Genomic DNA, 22,812 nt, shown 5'->3' with positions numbered 1-22,812 from the left:
GCTGATCCAGGAAGCTCTTTGCAGTCCTTTGTTTCTGTCCAGGCCAAAAAACATGAACTACCATGTCCTAAAAGTTTGGACTTCTCTCCATATTAAACAAGGTGTTAACTCAGAGCTGGCACACAAAGCTGAATACTGAGTAATAGCTATGGGAAAGAGCGTAGATACCTGAAGTCTTCCAAATTCCTCTGGACCTCTGGAAGGACTTTATCTTGCATAGTTAGGATGTAATGGCGGTGCAGCTCTTCTGGAATGAGTTCTGGCCGCCTCTTTTCTGCAGGTCAGAGAGAGAAAGAAGCATTTCACTTTGGAACAGAGAGTCACTGGGCATTAAAGTAAAAGAAATTTGCAGATACATTCACTCCACTCAGCATGACCTATAATCTCCTGCTGTCTAACATATAAACCAAAGTTCAATAAGGACCAGCAGCTTCAGTTATGTCCAATGCTACACTACATAAATACAGAACTGAGGGACCCAAACCTCTGCCAGCTGGTGCACATACAAGAACACAGTATGTTCCCCCCACACACCCATACAGCCAGCTTCTTGTCTCCCAAATCTGACACGTAATGGATTTATACACCTCACAGACATGTACACAGGCACATACCCCCCACCCTCCATGCCAAAGCCCTTTTGAGAGATTTGCTACAATTGTCTCCGACACCAGGACCCGGGCCAGTGGACACCCACTGTAAAATGACCTTACCTAGATCTACAGAAACTTCATCTGGAACTGGGACCTTCAGGTTCTGTAACCAAAGCAGGCATTAGAACATAAGGCCATACACAACAGACTTTCCCAGCACCGTGCACATACCCGAGACCTTTAAAGCACAGGCTGATGAAATCACTTGCAGAAATCCTGAAAGCCATTTCTTCCCTTTGTCACATGTAGTAGCATTGCTGTTACTTGGTGGTATTTTGGAAGTGTTTCACTTGGTACCATGCTGGCCCCTGCTGCAGGGGGGGACTGGGTTTTGGAGGACGAAGTCCATTGATCAACCCATTGCAAGGAACTCACACCGTTACAGACAGACCCAATTCCCAGATCATTAGCAAGAGCTGCACCAATTGTAAACAACAGGAATGAACTCAAATGTGATTGCTCGAGTTTCCTGGACACTCCAAGCTCGCTGTGCTACCCATCACCTCATCTCGAACTCAACCCCCTTTCTGATGTGGATTTGGGACAGCCTATGGCTCCGAGGTCAGGTGCAGCTTAGGTTCAGAGCTAAGATTTTAAACAACGAACAAGAGTAGAACACAAGATGTTCTTGTGCCTTTACACAGACTTGGGGGAGGGATAGTTAAAAAAGGAGGATAGCAGGGGAAACAAACCCGCTTTGAATTGTTTATAAGCTTGCTCTGATTTTTCTGATTTCTGGGTAGCAATGACTCAGCAACAGAATCAGCTCAGCCAATGCATTCATTTTGAATCAAAATCCTATTCTATAATCAGCAGAAGTAAATCTCGGCCTGACCAACCAGAAATGGTCAGGGGGGTCAGACTCAATGTTGGGGGTCAGACTCAATGATCTGTTGAGGTCCCTTCTGACCCTAGCATCTATGAAACAGCATTGGGAAGCCACCCATTGCAAGCAAGGGCCCTGAGCATTAGGTGAAGCACTAATCAACCTGCACTAAGGAGGTCCTCCTGACAAAGAGTGTATCAGCTCTAAACCCCAGTCACAAACAGCAACTCCATTTTACCTTTTTATAGTGCCTCGGCTTCTCTGAAAAGCAGCTACCTCTAGTGTCCAGCAATAAAAAACCAGAGTACGAACAACTGCACAAAACATGCAAAGTCAATTCCCAGGGAAATTTGACCAGAGATACCATGACAGATGCCTACCAGTATAAAAAGGGTCAGGGGGCTTTTTAGTGCAGCACAGGCAGGGTCTATGCGTTTAAACAACACAAAGAATAGACCTACCCAAGGAACCTGAAGGGCCAAGTCCACTCTGCCTGGATGTGAAATTTTGGCTCAAGTGTCTGCCTGTCTAAGCCCATTATTTAAATCAGTCCAGCATACCAAGGCAAGGAAGGTAAAATCTGCTGCACAGGGGAGAGAAAAGGCATGTCTTATTTGGAACCTACCGCAGCTCGGTCCAGGAAGAACTGGTTAAACTCAAGGAAGACACGACGAGTCTCTTTGGAGTTGGTCTGTTTGTACAAGTCCGCATAGAGATAGCAGAGCTGGAAAGGAGAATAAAGACAGTGAGAACTCTTCAAATGCTACCTCTGAATTTCTTTCCTGATGGTTAGAAGAGGTATGCCACTCAAAGCTCCTGTTTCTGAGAGGAAGCTCACAATATGGCCATGCTGAAGAGACAAGCAAGACTTTTAGCAGCCACTTCATCCAACATTTACCTACGTTTGTTCAAATTCCCTGTGCATGCAAGAGCACTGAACTCTCACATGCACAGAGCTGCAGTTCTCATCACCAAACCAACGTTATCAGTGTCACTGTCTGTGTTAAGTTGTGTAAGAAATTACCCAAAAACTCAATGCTTCAAATTTGCGCCACTTGGTCTTACCAAGGCTGCAGGGTCAAACTGGGACACCACGTGATGCAGGAACACAGCTAGATGAGCTGGGCGAGACTTCAACAGCTCCATGTTTTGGAAACAGCTGCACTGCCCATTAATCTGGAAAGATACAAACAGCTTGTGTCAAGTCGTGGACAAAGGCCTGAAAGAAAACCAGAAGGTTTCTCATTCGCTCACTAAGCCAAGGAGCAGAGTAAGAGCAACTCCAACATCCACAGTCTGTCACTGTTAGCAGGAGGAACTCAGGACCCTCTCCCTATTCTTTTCAGTACAGTTCTGTGCGTTAAATGCTTTATAATGAAATATAATCCAAGGCAAATGACTACTAAAACCATTACAATAAATACATTAAAAGCTAGGCTGTAATACTGCTGTGGCTATAATAGAAGCCAACTAATGAGAAGAAATTAAATAAGGCAGATTAATTTCTAGTCAGGTTACAATGACATTCAAGAAGAAAGGGTAATGGAAAGAATGATGCGTTTTAGCACAGACCTTGGAAGTGCCACTTGCTGTTACACAAGGACGGAGTGAATTGTTTCCCCCCGTTTTTAAAATATTACATTGTTCAGGTAAGAACTGCGTGCTAAAAACGTGCCATTAAACATTTGTGATGCAATGAAAGAAGAAGGGATTAGCTGCAGCTGCCCCCAACACCAGAGGTGGGTTTCTGATAGAAAGTGTTGGTCCCAAACCTGCTCGTGTTCAGTGTCAAAGTCGTCATCCTCTGCTCCGATGATCTGAGGTGCCACGCGGGAGGAGGGGCTCCCAACACTGGACTGTGAATCCTGCAGTAGGTTGGAAAGGAAACATATGCAGGATGCAGTTACTCTCTTGAGAAAGGCTTCTTTCCTCCAGCACCAGTTTTGAGAATGAAAGGCCTTAATATCCTTGACAGTCACCCTTGACGCTGACCAAAGTCTACTGTCTTTATTACCAATTTTTTCCCTGCATGGCGAGATATCAGGGCATTGTTGCAACGTTCCCCTCTTAAATATCAATTGCTCTGAAACATCATAACTGAAAGGTTTCACATTCAACTCTGTGGCCTTCTGCTCTCTGAACACGTCACCCTGGGAGGTATTTCTAAACATGGCAAGCAGGGGGCATGTGCCTAGTAGCTTCTCTCTGCAAACAGAAACATTTGGTTAAAGAATGAGGCCATGAGAGTGGATGGGAGAAGGGAAACCCTTCCGACTTGTCCTCAGTGAAACACTGTTGGCTCAGGCAGCATTGCCAAAAGGTTCGTCAGGTCACATCCCAGATGGTCCCAGACCTAACAGTGACTCAGTGCTGCAGGATGAAAAGGTTCTCCTCTATTTAGGGTAGGGGACAGGGAATAAGACTTGTGACAGCTCCAGCCGTTGGAGACTCAGGTGTTTTACTGCAGATTAGGTATTTCTGATCCCTTAATGGGCTCACTTTCAAGCTCCATAAACATTTATTAATTAATTAACACTTCCTGTGCAACTCTTAATTGCATTTTATTTTTCTAAAGCCAAGTCAATTTATATCCAATTTAGAAAACAGGGAAAACAGCAAGATTTTAATGGGCCCATTAGGAGTAGAATCCACTGTTACGCTTTGTCTGTTGAACTCACAGTATCCTGAATTTCGCTCTTCTCTGGGCTCTCATCCAGGTAAACTCGCTCCTTCAGGCCACTCCGAGGACTCTGGGAAAAGAGAGAGAGGCAAATCTGATGAGTGTTAGGCCTGGAAAAAGAGGAACTGGTACAACAATGTCCTTGCACTACAATGGACAGAACGGCACATCGGTCCCAGTCGGGCTACTAAAAACCTGGCAGAAACAGGCAAGAAATGCTAAACTCTAAAATCACATGCACACCGTCTCAGAAGAGAGATCGAGGATGTGGTCCAAGGACCTACAGGCAAGGGAACTGTATGAAGAAAACTGAACATTAGTGGAATTATTTCATTACCAAGGCTGCCATCTCAAACGGTAAATTTGACTCTGTCCAGGGCCCTCAGACTAATGCTGCATTACTACCTAGTGACAGCAAGTCTGGACTTTTTCCACCCCCTCCCGCTCCACATGTTGTGACATGCTGATAATTTGGGAGTGACACCTGGCCCCTCTAGGGCCTCTAATTTTTGAAACTCCGCCCACAGGCTCTAAATAAGATCAAAAGGAACCAGTGGCAGACCCACCCCATGCCCCCATTAAGGAAATCTTAATTTCCCTGTACTAACCAGATAATGGATTTGTGAAAGATTAGATGCTGAGACAATACAATGAGGGGATCATATTAGCATTCAGATAGCTGATGGGTTAATAAGGAAAGGGCTCTTGCTAACTGCTAGTTAATGGCTGAAGTGTATCTGGGAGGAGGGAGGCTTTCCTTCACCCTTATGGAAACCTGCCCCGTGACTCGATCTGAGTCATTCTAACCACAAACGGAGAATTAACATGTTCTTGAAGATACTGTATTTTTGCGCCTCAATTCTAACAGATGCTGGCATTCCTCTTGCTTTGCCTGGTAACAGGGAGCGTGCCAGAAAAACCCAGCCCCATACAACATGGTATTCCTTTCCCAGTAGGTCAAGTCTCCTCAGAGCAGCATCTTCTCATCTCCCTCAAATCGCTGCACGTGCAACGTAAGTGAGAGAGAGACAACACATCCGGGATGCACAGGGGACAGGGCTGTCAATCTGAAAAGCTAAAATGGGAAAAACAAACCTAGGAGGGCAAATGCGAAGCCACAAAGGTCTCCAACACTTACATCAGCAATGTCACTGTTTGGCCGGGAGCCATCACCACTTGACTCAATTTTGCTCAGCCCTTCCCCACTCTCCGTCTCAACTTCACTGATCTGCAGAGACTCAGCCACTAATCGGGAGGACAAAACTCCATCCTAAAGAAGAGGAAGCACATTGAGAGACAAGCCCAAGCAGCAAACTAGAGTAAGAACTGAACATTAAAAGAAGAAACATTTTATGATAAGCAGGTTCAACAGCAGACCTGCCTGCACGATCTATAAAATATGCTCCCCAGCTTAAAAAAAAAAAATGCTGCAGCATTTTTCTACGAAAAAGGCTCATGAAGCAAGAGCCCCGTCCTCATAACCAGTCTGAAATGGAAGTCACTGGTGTACAGACAATGGGGAAAAAAATCTGTGTTCGTAAACAGCTTTCAATTCAAGTTAAACTTAGTCTGAATTGCAAGGACGTTTTGCAAGGACAGACTGAATTGAAACCGACAGAGGGAAATAAAAAACATAAAGATCAAATTATTAACATGCAATTGCAGCTGCTTAATACTGCCTCTTTGGGGCTCAAACATGGGGAAACATACCAAGATTGTGGATTAAAAGTTTGCCACATGCAGCACCCGTAAGACCGCCAATTTTTCACTAATCTGTAAACCCCATTTCAAAACAGATTCATTCATAGTGTACACAGGCCTTCCGAGAGCAACTATATCTACAGGTTCCATTCTGCTTGTGCAAACAATCAAGGATGTGTGCGCAACCCAAGAGGCTTCTTCCTCAAGCAGCCCTCCCCTGGGCACTCCCAAATCAGATGGACCGCTGCAGACTCTGAATACTCCCCTTACCTGAGGAGAGCCTGTGGCTTTGGACAGTTGCTCCTGCAGCTGAGGGATGTGTTTCTTGGCTTCCTGAATCTCCTTGAGCAGTCGTGGGGTTGGTGTTCGGCTGTAATCTTCCTGCAAGGACTGAAAAGTTGTATGGGCATTCAGTGAGCTCTTCCCCAGCTAGGCCTACAGCTGCAGTCAGTGACTAAGCTTCATTTCACTTTCGTGTCTCTGAAACACTAATTTCTATGCAGTTTGCTCACAGCATAAATGCCATTAGCTGGACTTAGTGGTATGCCTACCGTTGTGGAAGCTGGATGTCGCACCACCTATGTTTTATATAGCCCTCCTGCCTCTGCTCTGCCAACTAACTACAAGGAAAAAAAATTCCCAATAAGAATCTCTTAAAGCAAGTGCTTAACCAAAGCTAAACCTGGGGTCTAATTCTAAGGGGTGCCTAGCAGGAGTGAGGGAGGCTCACATCACTCTGAATTAGAGCAGAGATGGAGCGAGCTGTACGTTAAGAAACCCCTCTCTTTCTTGAAGGAATGGAAGAAGTCTTGAACTATGGAGACCATCAGCGCAAATTGCTTGGCAGATCTCTGTTCGGACGCTGGGGGATAGACCCTTTTTGATGGTCAGGTTACCGAATTCATGGGGCTGATAGAGATGGGACCAATGAAGGATCCAACACCTGGGCCACATTTTCAATCCCCTTTCCCCCACCGTCACCCACTGACCGATACTGCAGTACCTGCAGCTGCTCTTGTTCCTTTTGCAACATCTTTCTCAGAATCTCCACTTTCTGGTTGTGAACAATATTGTTCTCCTCCTGGGGAAAAAGGGAAGAGACAGGGAGAAAATCAAGTTAAGGCACCTGAAAGAAAAAATACAGACACGCTCACTTACCCTCTATTCTGCCCAAGGTCTTGATGAGACTTTCTAAAATACTTAACATTTCCGTTAACACTATCCTACATGATCTATCTCCACCCACTCTTATGGCTGAGCACAACCGTCATGACTTTCGTTTTAAATGAGTGACCAGAAGCACTTACTCATTTCCTCTTTGCTGCTATATGCCTGTGCTTCTTGCTATTTGCATACTAATAGAAATTATGGCCTGGTGGATGCAGGCAGAAACAGAAAGTATGCCTTTACATCATGCACGTCTACTAGTGCGGCTCTACAGGGCTCCCTTGATAATGTAGCCCTGCTGCCTCCACGTGAGTCCAAAGGAACACCATGCTTAGTTGTATGAGGCTTCTTTCACGTGGACAAGCAAGGGCTTACTTGCAACAGTCCGTTTTGTTTGTTGCTTGATCCAGAATTGAAAGAAAGAGAGACCTCCCCTGAGATGAAACATCAATGCATTTTCCTACTGCACAAGCATGGTTGCAGACTGCCCTTAGACTCTTACCCCCATTAATACCGGGCTGGTAATCCTTTCTGCGTTTCCAAACGTGCCAGGCGAATGAGGAGAGGTCATGATGGGTGACATATGCCCGAATGCTGCCGGATCCACTTCGGAATCAGCTAACGGAATCTGGGGCGACCCTGGTGGGCGCCCCTGCACAGTGAGAGCTACATAGGAACCCGCTGTGGGAGGAGGACAAGAGCAATTCACATTTCAGACACATTTACACTCCACTCCTTGTGGTGCTTGCTGCCCCCCCGGACACGAGGAGCAGGCCAGCCTCTGTCAGGATGGCAATTACGGACACCAACGGCAGCAGGGTAGCGTTGCACCTTGAAGACTAAGTAACCCTTCTCACACCAGAGTCTGCATGCAGCTTATCTGTGGAGGACACGTGGAGTGAGCAAAATGGTTCTCCCCCAACCCCAAGGAGTCTTTGTCACAGCAAGCACAGCCCTGCACCCGATATGCATTTAACTGCGGGAAAGCAAACACCAGGAGCAGGTTCCAGGCAGCCCAGTCATGGGGATGCTGCCAACAAAGCCAAGCTGACATTATCAGAGCAGCAGAAGGAATATACCTGGGAAGGAAAGGCTTCCCATCCCCTTCCCTAACCACCCAACCCCGTCCCCCACATCTACAGTGATAAGCATACCCCACTACTCCCCGCTCAGGTGCTCAATGACCTTGCTTCGCCTCTGCTGTAGATCCCCAAAGATACCTCCACTTTAGTTAGAGCCTGGGTAATTAAGGGACAAATCAGAGGAGCTGCATGAGATGGGATGGGGGAGTAATTTCAGATGGGGGGGGGTACCATTTTGCTGTCTCTCTTCTACTGTTAACTCAGCTGCAGTATGACAAAACCTTCCCCATGTTTCACAGAAACTCCAAATTACCTCAAGTTCCATCCTGCTATCCCTGCTGTGAAAGAACTACAGTGATATTCAACAGGTAGCATGATGGACAACAGCCCAGCCAGACTCCAGCATCCGCTACCTGAGGACTTCCTGCTAGACTGCGTAAACACTCCTTCCCCTTAATGGCTTCAAGGAGTGCACTGCAAATAAGCAATAGCCTGTGTTTACTTACACTTGATCAGCTTGACCACTTCCAAATGGTTTGAGTGCGTTACAAGAGTCCCATTCACCTGGTGGGGATGGGGGGGGGAAAAAAAAAAAAAAAAAGTGAGAACTTTTCCGTGTCTGGCCCTGGGAGAAACTGCTTCAGAGAGCCTTGTACTACATATCCAACTGCAACACAGAGATGAGCCACTACACAGGATTTAATCTCCCTTTCTCCATGCTTTCATGGTACAAGTGGGATACATCTGCCTTGAGATGCTGCACTGCAGAAAGTATCTGATAAATCTTCCTTCTCCCTGTAAACATGTTAGGAGAGCATCGCATTTGCTTGCAGGAAGAAAACCGAAGATTTCTCCTTGAGCAGGGAGGAAAGGCCCAGTTTAAAAGCAAGGTGTGGTGAAGAAAATAACAAGAATGCATCCTAGCCAGGTTCAGTTCCCTCATTTGTTCACCTGGATTGCAATCCCAGATGCAACAAAACCAGTGGGTGTTTTGCCACTAACTGCAACAAAGCCAAGATTTCACCCTAAGAATCCATGCGCTGGCTTCTCGAGGTTATTTCACAGTCAACTGCCTCAATTTTACTTGTTCAGGACTAAAAAGGAGCATGGATTTAGGGATACGCAGGTGCAAAGTAAAACACCCCGATTCCCTGGCTATCATTTTCTCCCACTCCCATACCTTGCACTCATTTGTTCCGTGTGTGTGAAACTGGAATCCTTTTACATGCACAAGTTTGCAGAGGAGGCTCCAAAATGAAAATGCTCTCCATTTTAAAGCCAGCATCCCTAGCAGCTTCTCACACCTCCTGCCTATACTAAATATAGGCCGAGGAGAGGATGCCTCAGTCACATTAGGCAAATGCCAAAATATTAATGGGAGCCACAGAACACAGTGTCTTTGCAAAGAGAGCAGATCTGTTTCCAACGTCACAGGCATCCATACCTTGATAATTCGATCACCCGTCTGAACTCCAGCCCGCATGGCTGCTCCATCTAAGGCAAAAAAAAGACCATGATTTACTACACCATTTCCACTTCCAGTAATTTCCTAAGTATCCGGGGAACTGTAGGCAACCCTATACGAAACCCTGTGCCCCAACCCAGCTTCCCTTCCCCCCAGAACCCAGGTAAGCAGGGTACAATCTCAGGACTCTCTAGACTTCAAGAGTTATGGCTTCATCCTGAAGACAACACATCCTGATCACAATCCCACCATTTACAAAAAGAGAGCTCGTTAACTTTCTCCCTGGTACAGGATGCGAAACAACTTTGTTCAGTTCAGACCCTGTAGAGAGGCCCTTGCCACAGCTGTATCTACCTTGCCCTCGAGGAAAACTTCCAAAGTCCTCCTCTCATTTCCTTTTGCTTGGATGGAAACCTTTCGGCTGGCACGTTTCAGCAGACTGTCTTACCTTCTTTGACCGACTGCACGAAGACTGGATTGTCTCCGCTGACTGTCAGCCCAAATCCATTTTCATCCCGCTGAATAACAACGCAGCGCTGAACAAGACCTGCAGAAGAAAGGTTGGGGACAGGGCAGGAGAGACAGAGGAGGAGGGCAAAAAAATACAGAGACACAAACTAGGCATCAGTCCAAAACTGTATCCTACCAGATCATCACAGAGCACTGAATGAAACTTCTAGGAAAAGACGGGGGAGGGCGGGAATATCAGAGATATGAAGAAAGCATCAGTCCAGAAACAGACACAAATGTCAAGGAGGGTCAAGCTTATTGCTTTGGTTATATCAAGCAGAGATGTACAACAGAGATTCAGACAGCTCAGGCACATCCAACAACGTTCAAGATAAAAGCTGGTCTTGAAGGAAAAGCAGCCATGAACATGAACCGCTGAGGACAACTACCCTCTCCCCACAAAATAATCTGATTTCCTGGCACTTGCCATAGTATGCCCAGTACTGGACAGTCCCCTTTCCACTCCCAACTGTGCCAAGCAAGATTCCCCCCACAACAATTTAAAATCACCACAAATAGCACACGCTCAGAGCACAGGATCAGAACTGAACCGCCACACTTCTCTGGAAACAAACCAGCCTCGTGGCCCTTTTTCGGCTCGGGTGAGAGGACATTTCACAGAGCCAGGGCTGCAGGAGTAAAACACAAGCCATGACTGTTTTGTTCTTCAAGCCCAGCCAAACCCCAGGAAGTCCCAAATTCTCCTGTTCATCCTTTGACAGACCGCGATACCGAGGGTGAGATGCCTTATGTCATCAAGCTAGAGAAATGGAAGCACTACAGCCGAGCTAAAAATACAGCTGCCAAGACAAATTAGTTTATTTTGTACAGCGCTTTGAAGTACCAAAATGCTCCTAACCAATCCCCTGAGCTATCCCCTATCATTAGTTAACATATTAACGAACAGCAACCAGCAGCTTAGTGCATCAGACTGCACGTTCTCTGGGGAAGAGAGGGTATTTCCATGAGGTCTATACAACGTGTAGCACACCATGGGACTTTGGACACTTGCTGCAATACGAACAAGAAACACGCTGTAAAGCCCTTTATAAACTGTGATCAAGGGCCGTGCTTTTCAATCATCCATCCGTCATCTTACAAAGCAACAGGCAAAATTCCTCCACGGGGATGCAAGGTGGAAATGGAGCTTCTTCACTGTAACCTTCAGTGACTTAACCTGTAGATACTTCTGGTGAGGGCAGTGGCGAGGCAGCAGCCCACAGGTCCACGAAGAAGCTGCTCGAATAAGACCATACCTGTCTGGAATATGATTTTAAAGGGTGAGTGGCTGTGGGACATGCAAGAAATTCTGGGCCTGACCCCAGGCTTATCTCACTTCTGGACCAGCGCAGCTCTGCAGAAGTGAAGGAGAGCTGAGAACATCATCATCGCTGGGGTCTCTGAGGACACTGCATGCTTCACTCCAGCCCTCTGGGCACAGCATCATCTCACAGCAGAGTCCCTCTCCTTCCTAAACTTAACGCACTCGTTTTCCTCAGCCATGTGCTTGGAGCGGATGGACTGGACCAAAACTGAGGGTGGCCATGGCCAAAGAAGGCATCCTCACCTTCACAGCCTCATTTACTGCAGGGAAAAAGCATGCCTCCTTTCCTCGCCTCCTGCCTTTCTACATGACCAAGCTTCTCTAAGCCTCGCTTCGGAAAAACCATGCCCCGGGGCGGGGGTGTGGGAAACCGAACACATGCTGTTTCATTAAAAAAAGGCTCATTTTAAATGCTGCTGCCAGATGTACAGGTTTTCAGTAAGGCCTCAGCTAATCTTTCTACTAATAAGAACCTTCCTGGTTTAAAGGCACAGAACAGGCCTGACTGTGCATTAACCCTTTATTCCCCACATCGTTTAATTCCTCTTCTAGATTCAGCAGTGCAGAAGATTGATGCATCTGTGAGTTTTCTCCTCTGTTGTGCCTGGCAGCATGGGAGGGCGGGCTAATACGTGCCAGTAAATAGAGTGCAGATAATGCTATTTACACTCCACGCTGCTCAAAAGGTGGCACATGCAGTTAGATTCCTCACATCTCACCATGCAATCTGGTTTTTGCTTTCTCTTTAATTTTACAGAACAAGCCAATCTGACAAGGGGCAGAGGAGTCCAACAAGTACCAAAGGGCTCAGAAACTGTTTGCCACTAACTCTTCCAACACCACGTAAGTTAATCAAGTGCATGCTTCTTGGAGATCTCCCCATCAGGCTGGCTATGAATGATCTTAACAGAACTGGGGTCATCACCAGGGATCTGGGTTTTCCATTTCCCATGGGAAAAAAAAAAAAATGGGGATTTTCCCTTTTAACCAAGAAAAAATGTGGATTTTTCATTTTAACAGAGAAACACACAGATTTTCCACTTTTGCAAAGAGCTCTCAGCAGGCTGGCACAGCTGGTGCCCGCAAGGGGCTGGGGGGAGCAGGAGGAAGACGGTCAGGCAGGGGTGCCGTGTGTGTGTGTGTGCTCACACATGCACATGGCCGCCAGGCAGCCTGGGGAGCAGCTCCCACAGGTAAGTCTGGCAGAGGGAGGAAGGGGGATTGAGGCCCCCATAGGGAGGGAGTTGGGCAGGGCTGGGGCTGAGGCTGCTGCCCAGCCTGGGTGGTGTGTGGGGAATGGGGCCCAGGGCCATGTGCAACTATAGGGCCTGGCCGGGGAGCAGGATGAGGCCGCGGATGGCTCGTCTGGCGGGGGGCAGAGGGGGCAGGGCTGGCTCCCCACCGCTGCATGCACTCTGGGAAGGGTGGGGAGACGGGACAGGGGGGGCACGGGTACCCCTCAGATTTGTGCGCAGGGCAGGCTACCTGCTGGGGGCTTAGGCTCCTCACCTGGCTGCACTCCCCCTGGGGTCTTCGTGGCCCAGCAGGCAGGACCCAGCACAGCAGGGCAGAATGAGGCAGGGTTGGGAAGCTCCTTCTGCTGCAAACCCTGTACTGCCCCAGCGAGGTGCCACCTACCTATCCAGCAGCAAGGGGGGTGGCGGTGCAGAGTTGTGCCCCTCGCTGCTGCTGGGCAGGCAGGGGATGCCTCACAATGGTGGTGCGGGGCTCCCAGTGGCGGCACCGAGCTCCCCTGCCCAGCCCTGTTCTGCCCTGCCATGCTAGGTCCCACCTGCTGGGCTATGCAGACCCCGGGGGGTGGGGAGCATCAGGGTGGAAGCGGGGGCAGGAGCCAGGCTCCAAGCTCTGCTCCGTTGCAGCAGCTGCCGCCTCCCGCAAGCAGCAGCCACGGCTCAGGCACTGCCGCAGGTAGCATGAGGCTGCAGACCTGTGTCCCTGGCCCCATAGCCCTGGTAGCTGGGAGCCCCCCTCCAGCAGGGTTGGGGTGGTGGGGAGGCTGTGGGTGGTGAGTGAGGGGCCTGGACCTGCACCCTGATTTGCTAAGGGGGCAGGGGGAAGCTCTGATTTTCCATGATAAAAAACACAAAATCATATACCAAAATATACAGGTATTTAGAATTTATTATAGTGATTGAGGCACAGGTAGGCTTCCAAACTGCTTTCAGATTGTAAATATATCAACAAAACACTGTGTTCAATTGATTCCCTAGATTCTGGATACCCCAGCTACCTGATAGCAATGCCATGTTTGCTGGGAATAAGAGACCCAATTACCATGATATTTCTTCGTGGACTTACTGGACCCTTTCTTTGAAGAACCTGACACAAACCATCGACCCAATATAGTAATTTTTGCCTGCAACAGGGAGTGGGGAACAGCAGCAAGACTCTACTGCAGTTTCTCTCTCTCACCAGGGAAAGGGTTTCAAAACACAGACCACCACTGACATTCTTTAAATAAGTTACATTACACACAATCAAGCTAGAAAAGAACACACTTCAGTTCTCTTCTTCAACTTGCATTTCTGTTTTTATATCACTGAGATCAGGCCCTGAGTAATCCCTCATTTCACCCCCAGCTTTGAACAGCTGGAGAACCATCAGTGAGCAGCCTCACAAAAAGCCACAAGCCACTTGAGTGCAACAAGACAAGATGCCGCCACATTTTCAGTGAGCTGTTCTAGCGTCATGACTTGCTGTCGCCAATGCACACACCACCAGCGTGGACATGTTGCAAAGATGCATTAGAAGATAGTTAGCAGGAGCCTTCGATCAGGTCTCTTGTCTCTAGAGATGTCATTCAAATCCTGCGTGTTTCTATTTCCAAAAAGAGGAGTCCATACCCATAGCGACGCCTTAAGGCTCCCAGCTTTGGAAATCCCACCTTGCAAACTCCATCCTTCCAGCTGAGGGCCCGGTCAGATCACAGTGCGATAAAGAACATTTCTCCAAGAGAGAATGCTTTATATCCCCTGACAAGGAATACTGTCCCCACAGCAGAGACAGACTTAATGATGCTTACTGTATTTCATTTTATATTAGAGCCTAATGGGTGTTTTAAAGGTTTGGGTTATTTTTTTAAGCAACTAATTTAGAGAAGAAAAAAAAGCCTTCATCTCCATTACATGCAGAAAAAGACTATTGTGCTCTTGGCCTGAAGCCATACCATATCAGAGAGATTGTTATGTATTTTAGTTAAGCAGGTTTGGGCTTGGTCAGTACTAGAAAGGGAGAATTCCAAGGAAATCTTAGACACCAATTATTCAAGTTACCCTTTACCCCCCCCTGAGTCATTACTGACCCAATACTCAAGCACGGTTGTAGGGAACACTGCCTTTTGTAGGACAGGAAAAATAATCAAGGTCCTAACCTTTCATGTTCATTGATTCCACGGTACTTGTAAGGGTGTTGACCCCAGTCAGTTTGGACAATTGTATTCTGAGCTTCTCTATAGTTCCAGTAGAAAAGCTTTTTTGCTTCCTTCCTACATATTATTAGGCCTGTGAAAGACTGTCGGAGCATCACAACTAAGTCAGAGAGTCACACAGAGAAAGTACTTGGGTGTCTTTAACTTATTTCTTTGGTCCCTTCTAAAGCTGAATGGGAGTTTTCTGTTGCAATGATTTTGTGATGGAGCATGCACACTCAAAGCTGTTCGCAGGGAAGTCTGCGTTTTGCTAGAAGACTGCTCCTCCATCAGGGACACAGAAATAAAATCCTTTTCAAGTCAGTTCTGTCCAAATCGAAATATTTCATTTTTCCATGCTGCCCTGAACATTTAGCATTCATTCAGCCAAACATCCAACTGCATTTGCTGTCAGTCATTACAAGTCCCCAGAAGACCACCTTAGAGGCAGCCTGATGCATCGGAGGAAAAGCACAAACCACAGCTCACCTAATGCAACACACCTTTCCCTCTGGGGAGCTGCAAGGGGCCTCATGTGCATCTCATGACTCAATATTAAGGGAGAAGTGGTCCAAGCAGGGAGCCTGGCCCGTACGGAAAAATGGGACGAGATGGTTCCTGACGTACACCTTCCCATGGAGAGCTACACCTCAATGGGTAATGCAATTCAACAGCCAACTGACTTGAGACCAAGCATTTTGGGGTCAGTTCCAGTTTGAGAACAAAGTGATTCATTCCAAGGGGGGTTTCCAGAATTTCTTTTTTAAATTTTTACTCAAATTATTCAGAATTTGGTTCAGCAAAAGCTCGGTAATTTCCAACTGTTCCATGTTCAGATAAGAATAAATGCTGAAATGTCAGAATTTCCCCCGGGGTAGAAATTCAGTATTGTGGCCAGTTCTTGCCAACATATTTAGGCTCTCCTTGGCAAATGACCTGATGACCAGCACTCCTCAAATCTTTCCATTAGATGGGAAATGAAACGAGTCCTCAAATGCAAAGGGATAAATTACTATTGGAAGTCAGCAAACAGCACTGAAGGCGGCTCTCAAAGTTAATTTTGGTGTCCTTGCTATACAAAGACATGGAATAAAAGATTATTAGATAGAAACAACACTTTCTAGGGAAGCAACACATGCCCCTTCAGCGTGGCCAAGTGCCATTTGCACTCTAAGCCATAAGGACAACAATGAGGTCAGTCCACAGAGACCTTTCAAAGCTCAGTGGCTGGAAAGATGGTGACTATGGCAAGAAGCAACAATGCAGAGAAGGGGTATGCAAGAAGAGAGAACAAAGGAGCTAGAGCACTAGGGAGGTATCAACAGGGAAAGAATCTGAAATCTAAAAATGAAACCAAAAGCCACTTTGATCCCATCTATGAGAACAAGGGAATTAATTCTCAGAATTCACTGCATGTCACGACCTAGCATTAAACGTAAAAGGAAATGCATTTTAAAGACAGCATTACAGAAAAGGCCTTGAAAGATCCCCAAGCTATCAGCCATAAAACAAGTGCAACTGGCACAGTAATGACTCATACCGAGATCCCCGCTACTAAATTTTAGTCTGAAACCCGTTTAAAGGGATGAAGCTGCCTTCTGTAGAAAACAGGCATCCAACACATGCAACAAAAGGTTCAACTGCATCGTAATACTATGGTCCTGAACAACGTTGTGTCACAATCCTCAGACTACACTGGCAATCGTTTATGATCATCTTCACTACACACGGACCTATAAGAGAAGGGCGGTTGCTTTTCTGAAAGATGTCAAACTCGTTTCATGCTAGAGAGCCTACAATTAACTTCAAGACATTACAGTGGGGTTGCCTGCCAAGCTCTGTAGTCAACCAGGAATAGCGTCACTCAAGGGCTTTTGTCTTATTGCTCTGCCGAAGTGGGATTTCAAGAGCTCTGAAGAACAAACACACATCTGAAAGCCACACCTCATTTTTCTGTTGCCATTCAAGACATTTCTGTTACTCATCTCCTAATGGCAAGCCAAAGATCGAGTCAAAAACTAGTCACCAGCAAGAAAAAAAAAATATAAGTTCGCTATTTCTACTTGTAGGCTCTTAAATAGTTTGGTCCCATCTAAAGCAAACAGCGGCCTTCTCCACGCATACCACAGGGCTAGGAAAAAGCTAGGGGGAGAGCGAGAACACAGGATGAGGTCTAACCCAAAGGCCATCAGAAAGGAAGGAGGAGTGGAAACTGGGCGCTTTGCTCCTGCACACAGAGCATCTGCAGGAAACTTTGGGGGAAGCAGAGACTTGTGGTAGGAAGTCATGTTTCTTTATACATCCATGAAAAGCCAGGACAATGCACTGTAAGGGACGAGTATAAACACAGATACACTCCACGAGGAATATTAAACATTTCCTGTAGTCGACATGGAGTAGTCTGCCTGCTCTTCCAGTCTGCAACAGCAAAGCAGACTTAGGCACAAAGGAGTGGAGGCCCAAGGCTGGGATTTGGCCAGCACAGCTGCAAGGTCACCAACGAGCCAGGACTTGCAGTTGAGAAGCCGTGGCTAACTACGGACTAGCGAAAGACTCAACATTAGATTGTCAGCAGCAACAATATAAAATGCCGATGCAAGATCTTCAGGGAAGGAACTTCCTGGTTCCTTCCTTCTGGATGCAGCAGACAGGCTCAGAGCTGCAGCTGATCAAGGCCCTCCCAAAGCTCCTCAGGAGACAGCCTGATGATTTAGGGAATGCGTCCACAGCAAATTGCAACTTCTGCTTTTTTGAAATAGGATTATTTCAATTTTCACTTCAGAGTGGAAAACCCATTTCTGTAGCAGGGACAGAAAATTGCAGAGGACTCACCTACTCTACCAAGGCTCTGCCCGTATAGCAATACTGGAGTTTTTTCTGCAGAAATTGTACCTCGATGGGAGGTGTTGCTGGCATAACTATGCCAGCTAGAGTTACTTTTAAAAATGTTTTTAAACACTCTTACCTAACAGAGCCCTGGCAGCAAACCTCAATATAGATCTAGCCTGAAGCCAAAATGGGGACATAAACACTGGTTAGTTCTAACCAAGTTGTTCCTCTACCCACTGGGCTGCAGAAGGGAAAAAAGTCCCCGTGGAAGAAATGAAAAAGCAGGCATCACTGATGGAAAAAGTGGCAAGGGAGCTGGGCCTTTGGCTACAACAAAAAAAAAAAAACACAGCTGGTGAAGTGGGGACAGAAAGGGGCTCCTGGAAGCAGGGACAGAAAGCGGCTTCCCTCACAAAGACTACCAGGAGAGATGAGGCTACAGAAAGGGAGGGGAGGGGATTGCATTTAGGCTTTTCTGCTGTGTTTTGTTTTGCCTGCATCTGAAAGTCTCCTGAACTGTCTAACAGTAAAGCAAATTAAGGACTGGGGGTGTTTAAGAAGTGTGCCTTCCTTTATCTGCTGCATGACCCCAAAAAGCTGAGCTATAAAATGGTGCCTACATCACTGGGGCTTCAGGGAGAATGCCCGAAGGAACCAAGACTGCTTGAAAATGCAAAGCCCTAGGCCTGGGGCCTAGAGAAACTGAACTGCAGAGTCCCAAGACCAAGGAAGAGTTTTACACAGGGAATCCTCCTGTGCCAGGTCCTCAGATCCAGAGACAATTATCTGGACCTTGCATAGACCCAGCTGGGTTGGAAGCACATGGGTCCAAACAGTCTTGAGACTGTCCCATAGGCAAGACGCTGCCTGGTCTACAACTGAACGATCATGTACCTACCCAGGAGGACTCTCATCAGCCTTGTGGGCCAGAGGCAGATGCCAGTGAGAAAAGAGCCTGGCTCCTGGCTTCTTTGAAGTTCAATTAAGAAACAACAAGCTAGGCGCAGACTAAAGGGGGTCAACAGGCAAAGGAGGAGAGGGTGAGCAAACTCAGGCTATATTTGATACAAAACGTTTTCTATCATGGCTCAGCCTGAAGGTGCACGTAGGCTTTTCTTAGCTGTTATGGGCCAAGCTCCACTGGCCTAAGAGGACTCACAAAACAAGGAGGTAAAGCCTGATGCGTGTTCCAGGGAAGCTACTACTTTTACAAAGCACAAAGTGCCTGGTTTCATTAAAATTGTATATACATCCTAAAACGCAGCTCAACACAAACTGCAGGAGCCTACCATAACACAGAGGGTTCAAATGGAAACATTTCTCCAGGTTAGGGACCTTAAACAGGACTGATATGAGAAACTCTGCCCATGATGCCAAGAGCAAATTGCTGAGACAAACATCTCGCAGTGAAAGCAAGACACAGCAAGAAACCCTAAAAAATCCAGCTGGAGTTAAACATGTTGGTGCGCTGCCCTGAGGATCTGGTGGCAGAAATTCTCCAAAAACAGCAGTCACAAAACTTTCCCAGCTGGGAACAGAAGACAGGAGAACATGGCAGACAGCCTAGGCTTGCCACACACGGGTTAGTATCCAGCAGCTACAAGCTTATACATTTAAGCCACATAAAACCCAAGCGCCCGTCTCCCTGCTGCAAAGCACACCATGCAGAGCAGGTGAAGGGCAAAGGCCTCGGTGCACAGACAGGAAGCATGGAGCAGACTGTGAAAAGGACAAGGCTGCAGTGGCTGCTTTAGCTTACCATACGTCTCGGATCTACTCTCCTCCGAGCTAGACTTTGTCTTCCTGGAGGAGCTATCTGCATGAGAGCAGGAGAGAAGGAGAAAGAGAGATATAGAAAATATGGAGACCAAACATGAGGGGAAAAAAAACTTCATTACAGAAAAAACAAAACAAAACCCAGAATGATTTGTGTGATCGGGTTAAATCGTGCAAGACACAAATAAGGCATGAACACCACGCAAGTGGGAGCACTTGGAGTAAGGTGTGAACACAGGTAACACTAGACAGGAAGGGCCCGTCACAGAGTACTAAATGCAACAGGTTCTCTCCAACAAGCTACAGAAACTGCTCAAAATAACAGTGTTGTGAGTGAACACACCCCAAGACACCTATTGCCACAATAAACAGACTTTGCATAAGTAAGACTGCACAATGCTCTGAATCCACCTTCCCCGAAGGCAGATGTTTTATGGAGGCTGCAACAGAGTCCATCTACCAGACTAGACACCAACCAACGTTGGAGCAGGCCGACAGCCCTCAACCAAGAGGAAGGCATTTCCAGGATCCTGAGAACTTTCCCCCTCCCCAAAAGAGTTTGCTTTCAAACACTGCTTCTTGAACCTGCAGTTCAAGACGCTGCGACCTTCTCCCAACTCAACCCAAATCAAAGTATGTAATCTCCCCCACCCCTAAAAGCAAAGAAGACGGAGATAAACATTACATGTAGCCTCTCCCTCCCTCTCCCAGTGTATTTTTTTTAAATGCACTTTAAAAGTCCATTTTAAAATAATCTGTTCTTTGCGCAAGGGAGGAACCATGCAGCTACTGGTAGAAGTGTTGCAACAGTATGATTTGCAACGTCAGCTTGATCTGCTCTGTACAAGAACACGTCCTACAAGGTCTACAACCCTCAGATTCAATTCTCCTCTGTCCTACTGTCCCCAAAGGAATTAGAGGGCTCAACAGTGGAATTCACAAGCATGAGAAGCACACGCACTGCTTGGGCCAGGAGGCTCCCAGGACAGCCTGGCAGACAGGTCTGTGAACACACGTAACAGTCACTGGGTTAGTTGTTTAGGAGGATGAGGAGGAAGACTCTGCATGCAGCCTAAAACAAGAGACAGCAAGAGACTCTGGAGCTGACAAAGATAGTCCAAGGCTTCATGGAAGGTACAGAAAGAAAAAAAAAAGGAAAAAGGGAAAAATGTACATGTCCAGGAATACTATATTTTTAAAGTTAAGTGCTTGAAAGGGTAGATTCATCCCAGAGAGTGCAGGGAGGGGTCAAATCCAATGACGTTTGAAGCAAGTCACTGCTCAAGACCCACAGGACTTTACATATCCCCTTTTGCTTCACTGAGTTAGGAAAGACCAACTCTAACCTACAACAGTCAGCAGGCTAGAGGTGATATCTTTTATTGGATCAACTAGACCTACAATATTCACTTATGGAAAACCTGGGACACGTTTTGTTTCTGAACTCTATTTCTAACACCACTGGTTTAGATCTATTTTTTGCCCAGCTGACGGCCATCTTGCTAAAAAAAAAAACATTAAGCAAAATCAAGTTGTTCACATTCACTGAGATGTCCCAGTGTGTCAGAAAGCTTGTGCAAGTACTGAATAGCACCTGAATGCTGTCCTTCTTAAAAAGTGTCAGAACCCATCTACTCCCCGTCTACCCTACAATCCTTCAAATACTAGAGCTGAATTATGTTTTGAGGGCTTTACCTGTAGGATCAAAGTCGTGCGCACTGATGCAGCGTTCAACCTTCTGCTTCTTGTCGGCTGGAGACTCTCTGCTCAGAATGCTGCCATGCCTGTGTCCAACAAAAGCAATCAATTTGGGATTGCATCAAGGTAAGAGAATCAGTTAGATCTGAAACTTTGTTACAAAAAGTGGGTAACTGTATCAGAGAAGCTAACATCCCACCCACCTTTGCAAACACTCAAAGCAATTAAGCTCTTTCTTATGATCCAAGCTGTTGCCAAATTTCACTTTAAAAATGAATTAAAGTTACAAAGGGGTAAAGGAAAACGCCCCCTCACCCCAAAAAACATCAACAGCTCCCTAAAAAAAACCCTTTAAGAACTTCATTTTAAAATAAAAACAAAAATGTTGGAGCAAATATTTAAGAGGCAAAAGCCTGTATAACAAGTACCAACCTAGTCACTTCCTATGACCATCTCAAATCCTGAATGACACCAGCTGCTGTGCTTTGCTGACATGCAAAGCAGTGACACTATATCATCCATGCTGGGTATGTCGACAATTATATTTTGAGCTAACTGTCCTGATCTAGGCATTTCATGGCCCTCACTCAGCAGTAGACACCGATTCCTAATCTATTTTTGTTTTAAGTAGTTTACGACATTAAAAAGTATCAGCTTGCAGTACAGGTGAGCAGGCAAACTCCAGTTTCTTACCTTGTAGGTTTTTTGAGGGGAAACCTGAAAAAGAAAAGAAAACAACGTTTAGTGAAACACATTTTACTTCTGATGCTTTTATTCTAAGAAAGAATAAGACTATGTTGCCCTTCTGTAGCACCTTTCACAGAGATCCCCGAATCCTCTGTATTTCCGCTTCAACATAACAAATCCTCTTGAGCTGATCATCAGCCTCATTTTACAGTTTGGTAAACTGAGCTAAAGGTCTGTACGACTTATCCCAGGTCTCCCAGTATCCCAGCAGCAAAACCAGAAGTAGAAGTCTTGAATCAGTATCAGAACGCCAGTGGTCTCAGCGCTAGAGCACTGGCTCTCAACCTTTTTGGATTCAAGGCACCACTCCATAAAACTTTTGCAAACTGAATGGCACCCAATTTCAAAAAAATGAATTTATTACAGTGCTTACTGCCTTACACAGGGGCTGAGCAATAAGGGTGGGGGATCGTCCAGGCAGGGACAAGCCTAAGCTTGGCTTATCTCCTCACACCTCGTGGCACCCTGAAAGAACCCGGGGGCACCCCAGAGTGCCCCAGCGTGCCTGGGCAAGAATCACTGCATTCGAGCACAAGACCTCCCAGATCACCCCCTCTCAAAGCGGGGAACAAGTGTTCAATACCAAGTAAAGCCAAGGGATGGGAATCAAAGAGACAGAGCTTCTGCTCCTTAAACGTCTGGCTCTAAAGCTTCACCATCTGCAAAACGGGGCTCACGTTTCCTTATACCTTTAAAGTCTTAGTAGGCAAAATGCATTACCATTTGCCAAGTGCTTCTAAAGCCCTGGCTGGAAAGCAATACACAGTGATATCTTGGGAGCAACAGAAAACTTCAGACACATTTTTGTCCCAGTTTTTTTTTTCCCCACACAGCTGTTACTTGGGCCACCTCAGATTATTAGGACTGAAAGATTAGCGAGAAAACATTTTCCTCTCTACTTTCCCAGTCTGTTTACTACCAGCAGCT

The 22,812-nt window shown here is 46.5% G+C and overlaps 1 protein-coding gene across 4 annotated transcripts in view; it reads right to left on the bottom strand.

Moving 5' to 3' along the window:
- The window catches only part of ARHGEF12 (Rho guanine nucleotide exchange factor 12), a 46,953-nt gene extending 25,098 nt beyond the window's left edge, over positions 1-21,855 (bottom strand). For 2 of the 4 annotated variants that reach the window (XM_025200034.1, XM_025200036.1), the window contains exons 1-16: positions 21,832-21,855; positions 21,136-21,224; positions 19,424-19,480; positions 10,023-10,121; positions 9,554-9,603; positions 8,616-8,673; positions 7,530-7,708; positions 6,864-6,941; positions 6,131-6,250; positions 5,298-5,429; positions 4,158-4,229; positions 3,252-3,344; positions 2,545-2,655; positions 2,105-2,203; positions 714-756; positions 169-274 (exon numbers count right to left, since the gene is read on the bottom strand). In XM_025200034.1, the coding sequence (XP_025055819.1) occupies positions 169-274; positions 714-756; positions 2,105-2,203; positions 2,545-2,655; positions 3,252-3,344; positions 4,158-4,229; positions 5,298-5,429; positions 6,131-6,250; positions 6,864-6,941; positions 7,530-7,708; positions 8,616-8,673; positions 9,554-9,592 (1,130 nt within the window). In that variant the 5' untranslated portion in view covers positions 9,593-9,603; positions 10,023-10,121; positions 19,424-19,480; positions 21,136-21,224; positions 21,832-21,855. The remainder of the gene's footprint in view (positions 1-168; positions 275-713; positions 757-2,104; positions 2,204-2,544; positions 2,656-3,251; positions 3,345-4,157; positions 4,230-5,297; positions 5,430-6,130; positions 6,251-6,863; positions 6,942-7,529; positions 7,709-8,615; positions 8,674-9,553; positions 9,604-10,022; positions 10,122-19,423; positions 19,481-21,135; positions 21,225-21,831) is intronic. The other 2 variants (XM_025200035.1, XM_014518409.2) reach the window with 1 other exon arrangement.
- Positions 21,856-22,812: the final 957 nt, after the last annotated feature.

The sequence above is a fragment of the Alligator sinensis genome, unplaced genomic scaffold (assembly GCF_000455745.1).
Source record: "Alligator sinensis unplaced genomic scaffold, ASM45574v1 scaffold278_1, whole genome shotgun sequence".
Taxonomy (NCBI): Eukaryota; Metazoa; Chordata; order Crocodylia; family Alligatoridae; genus Alligator; species Alligator sinensis.
This window is presented reverse-complemented; position numbering and strand designations above follow the sequence as displayed.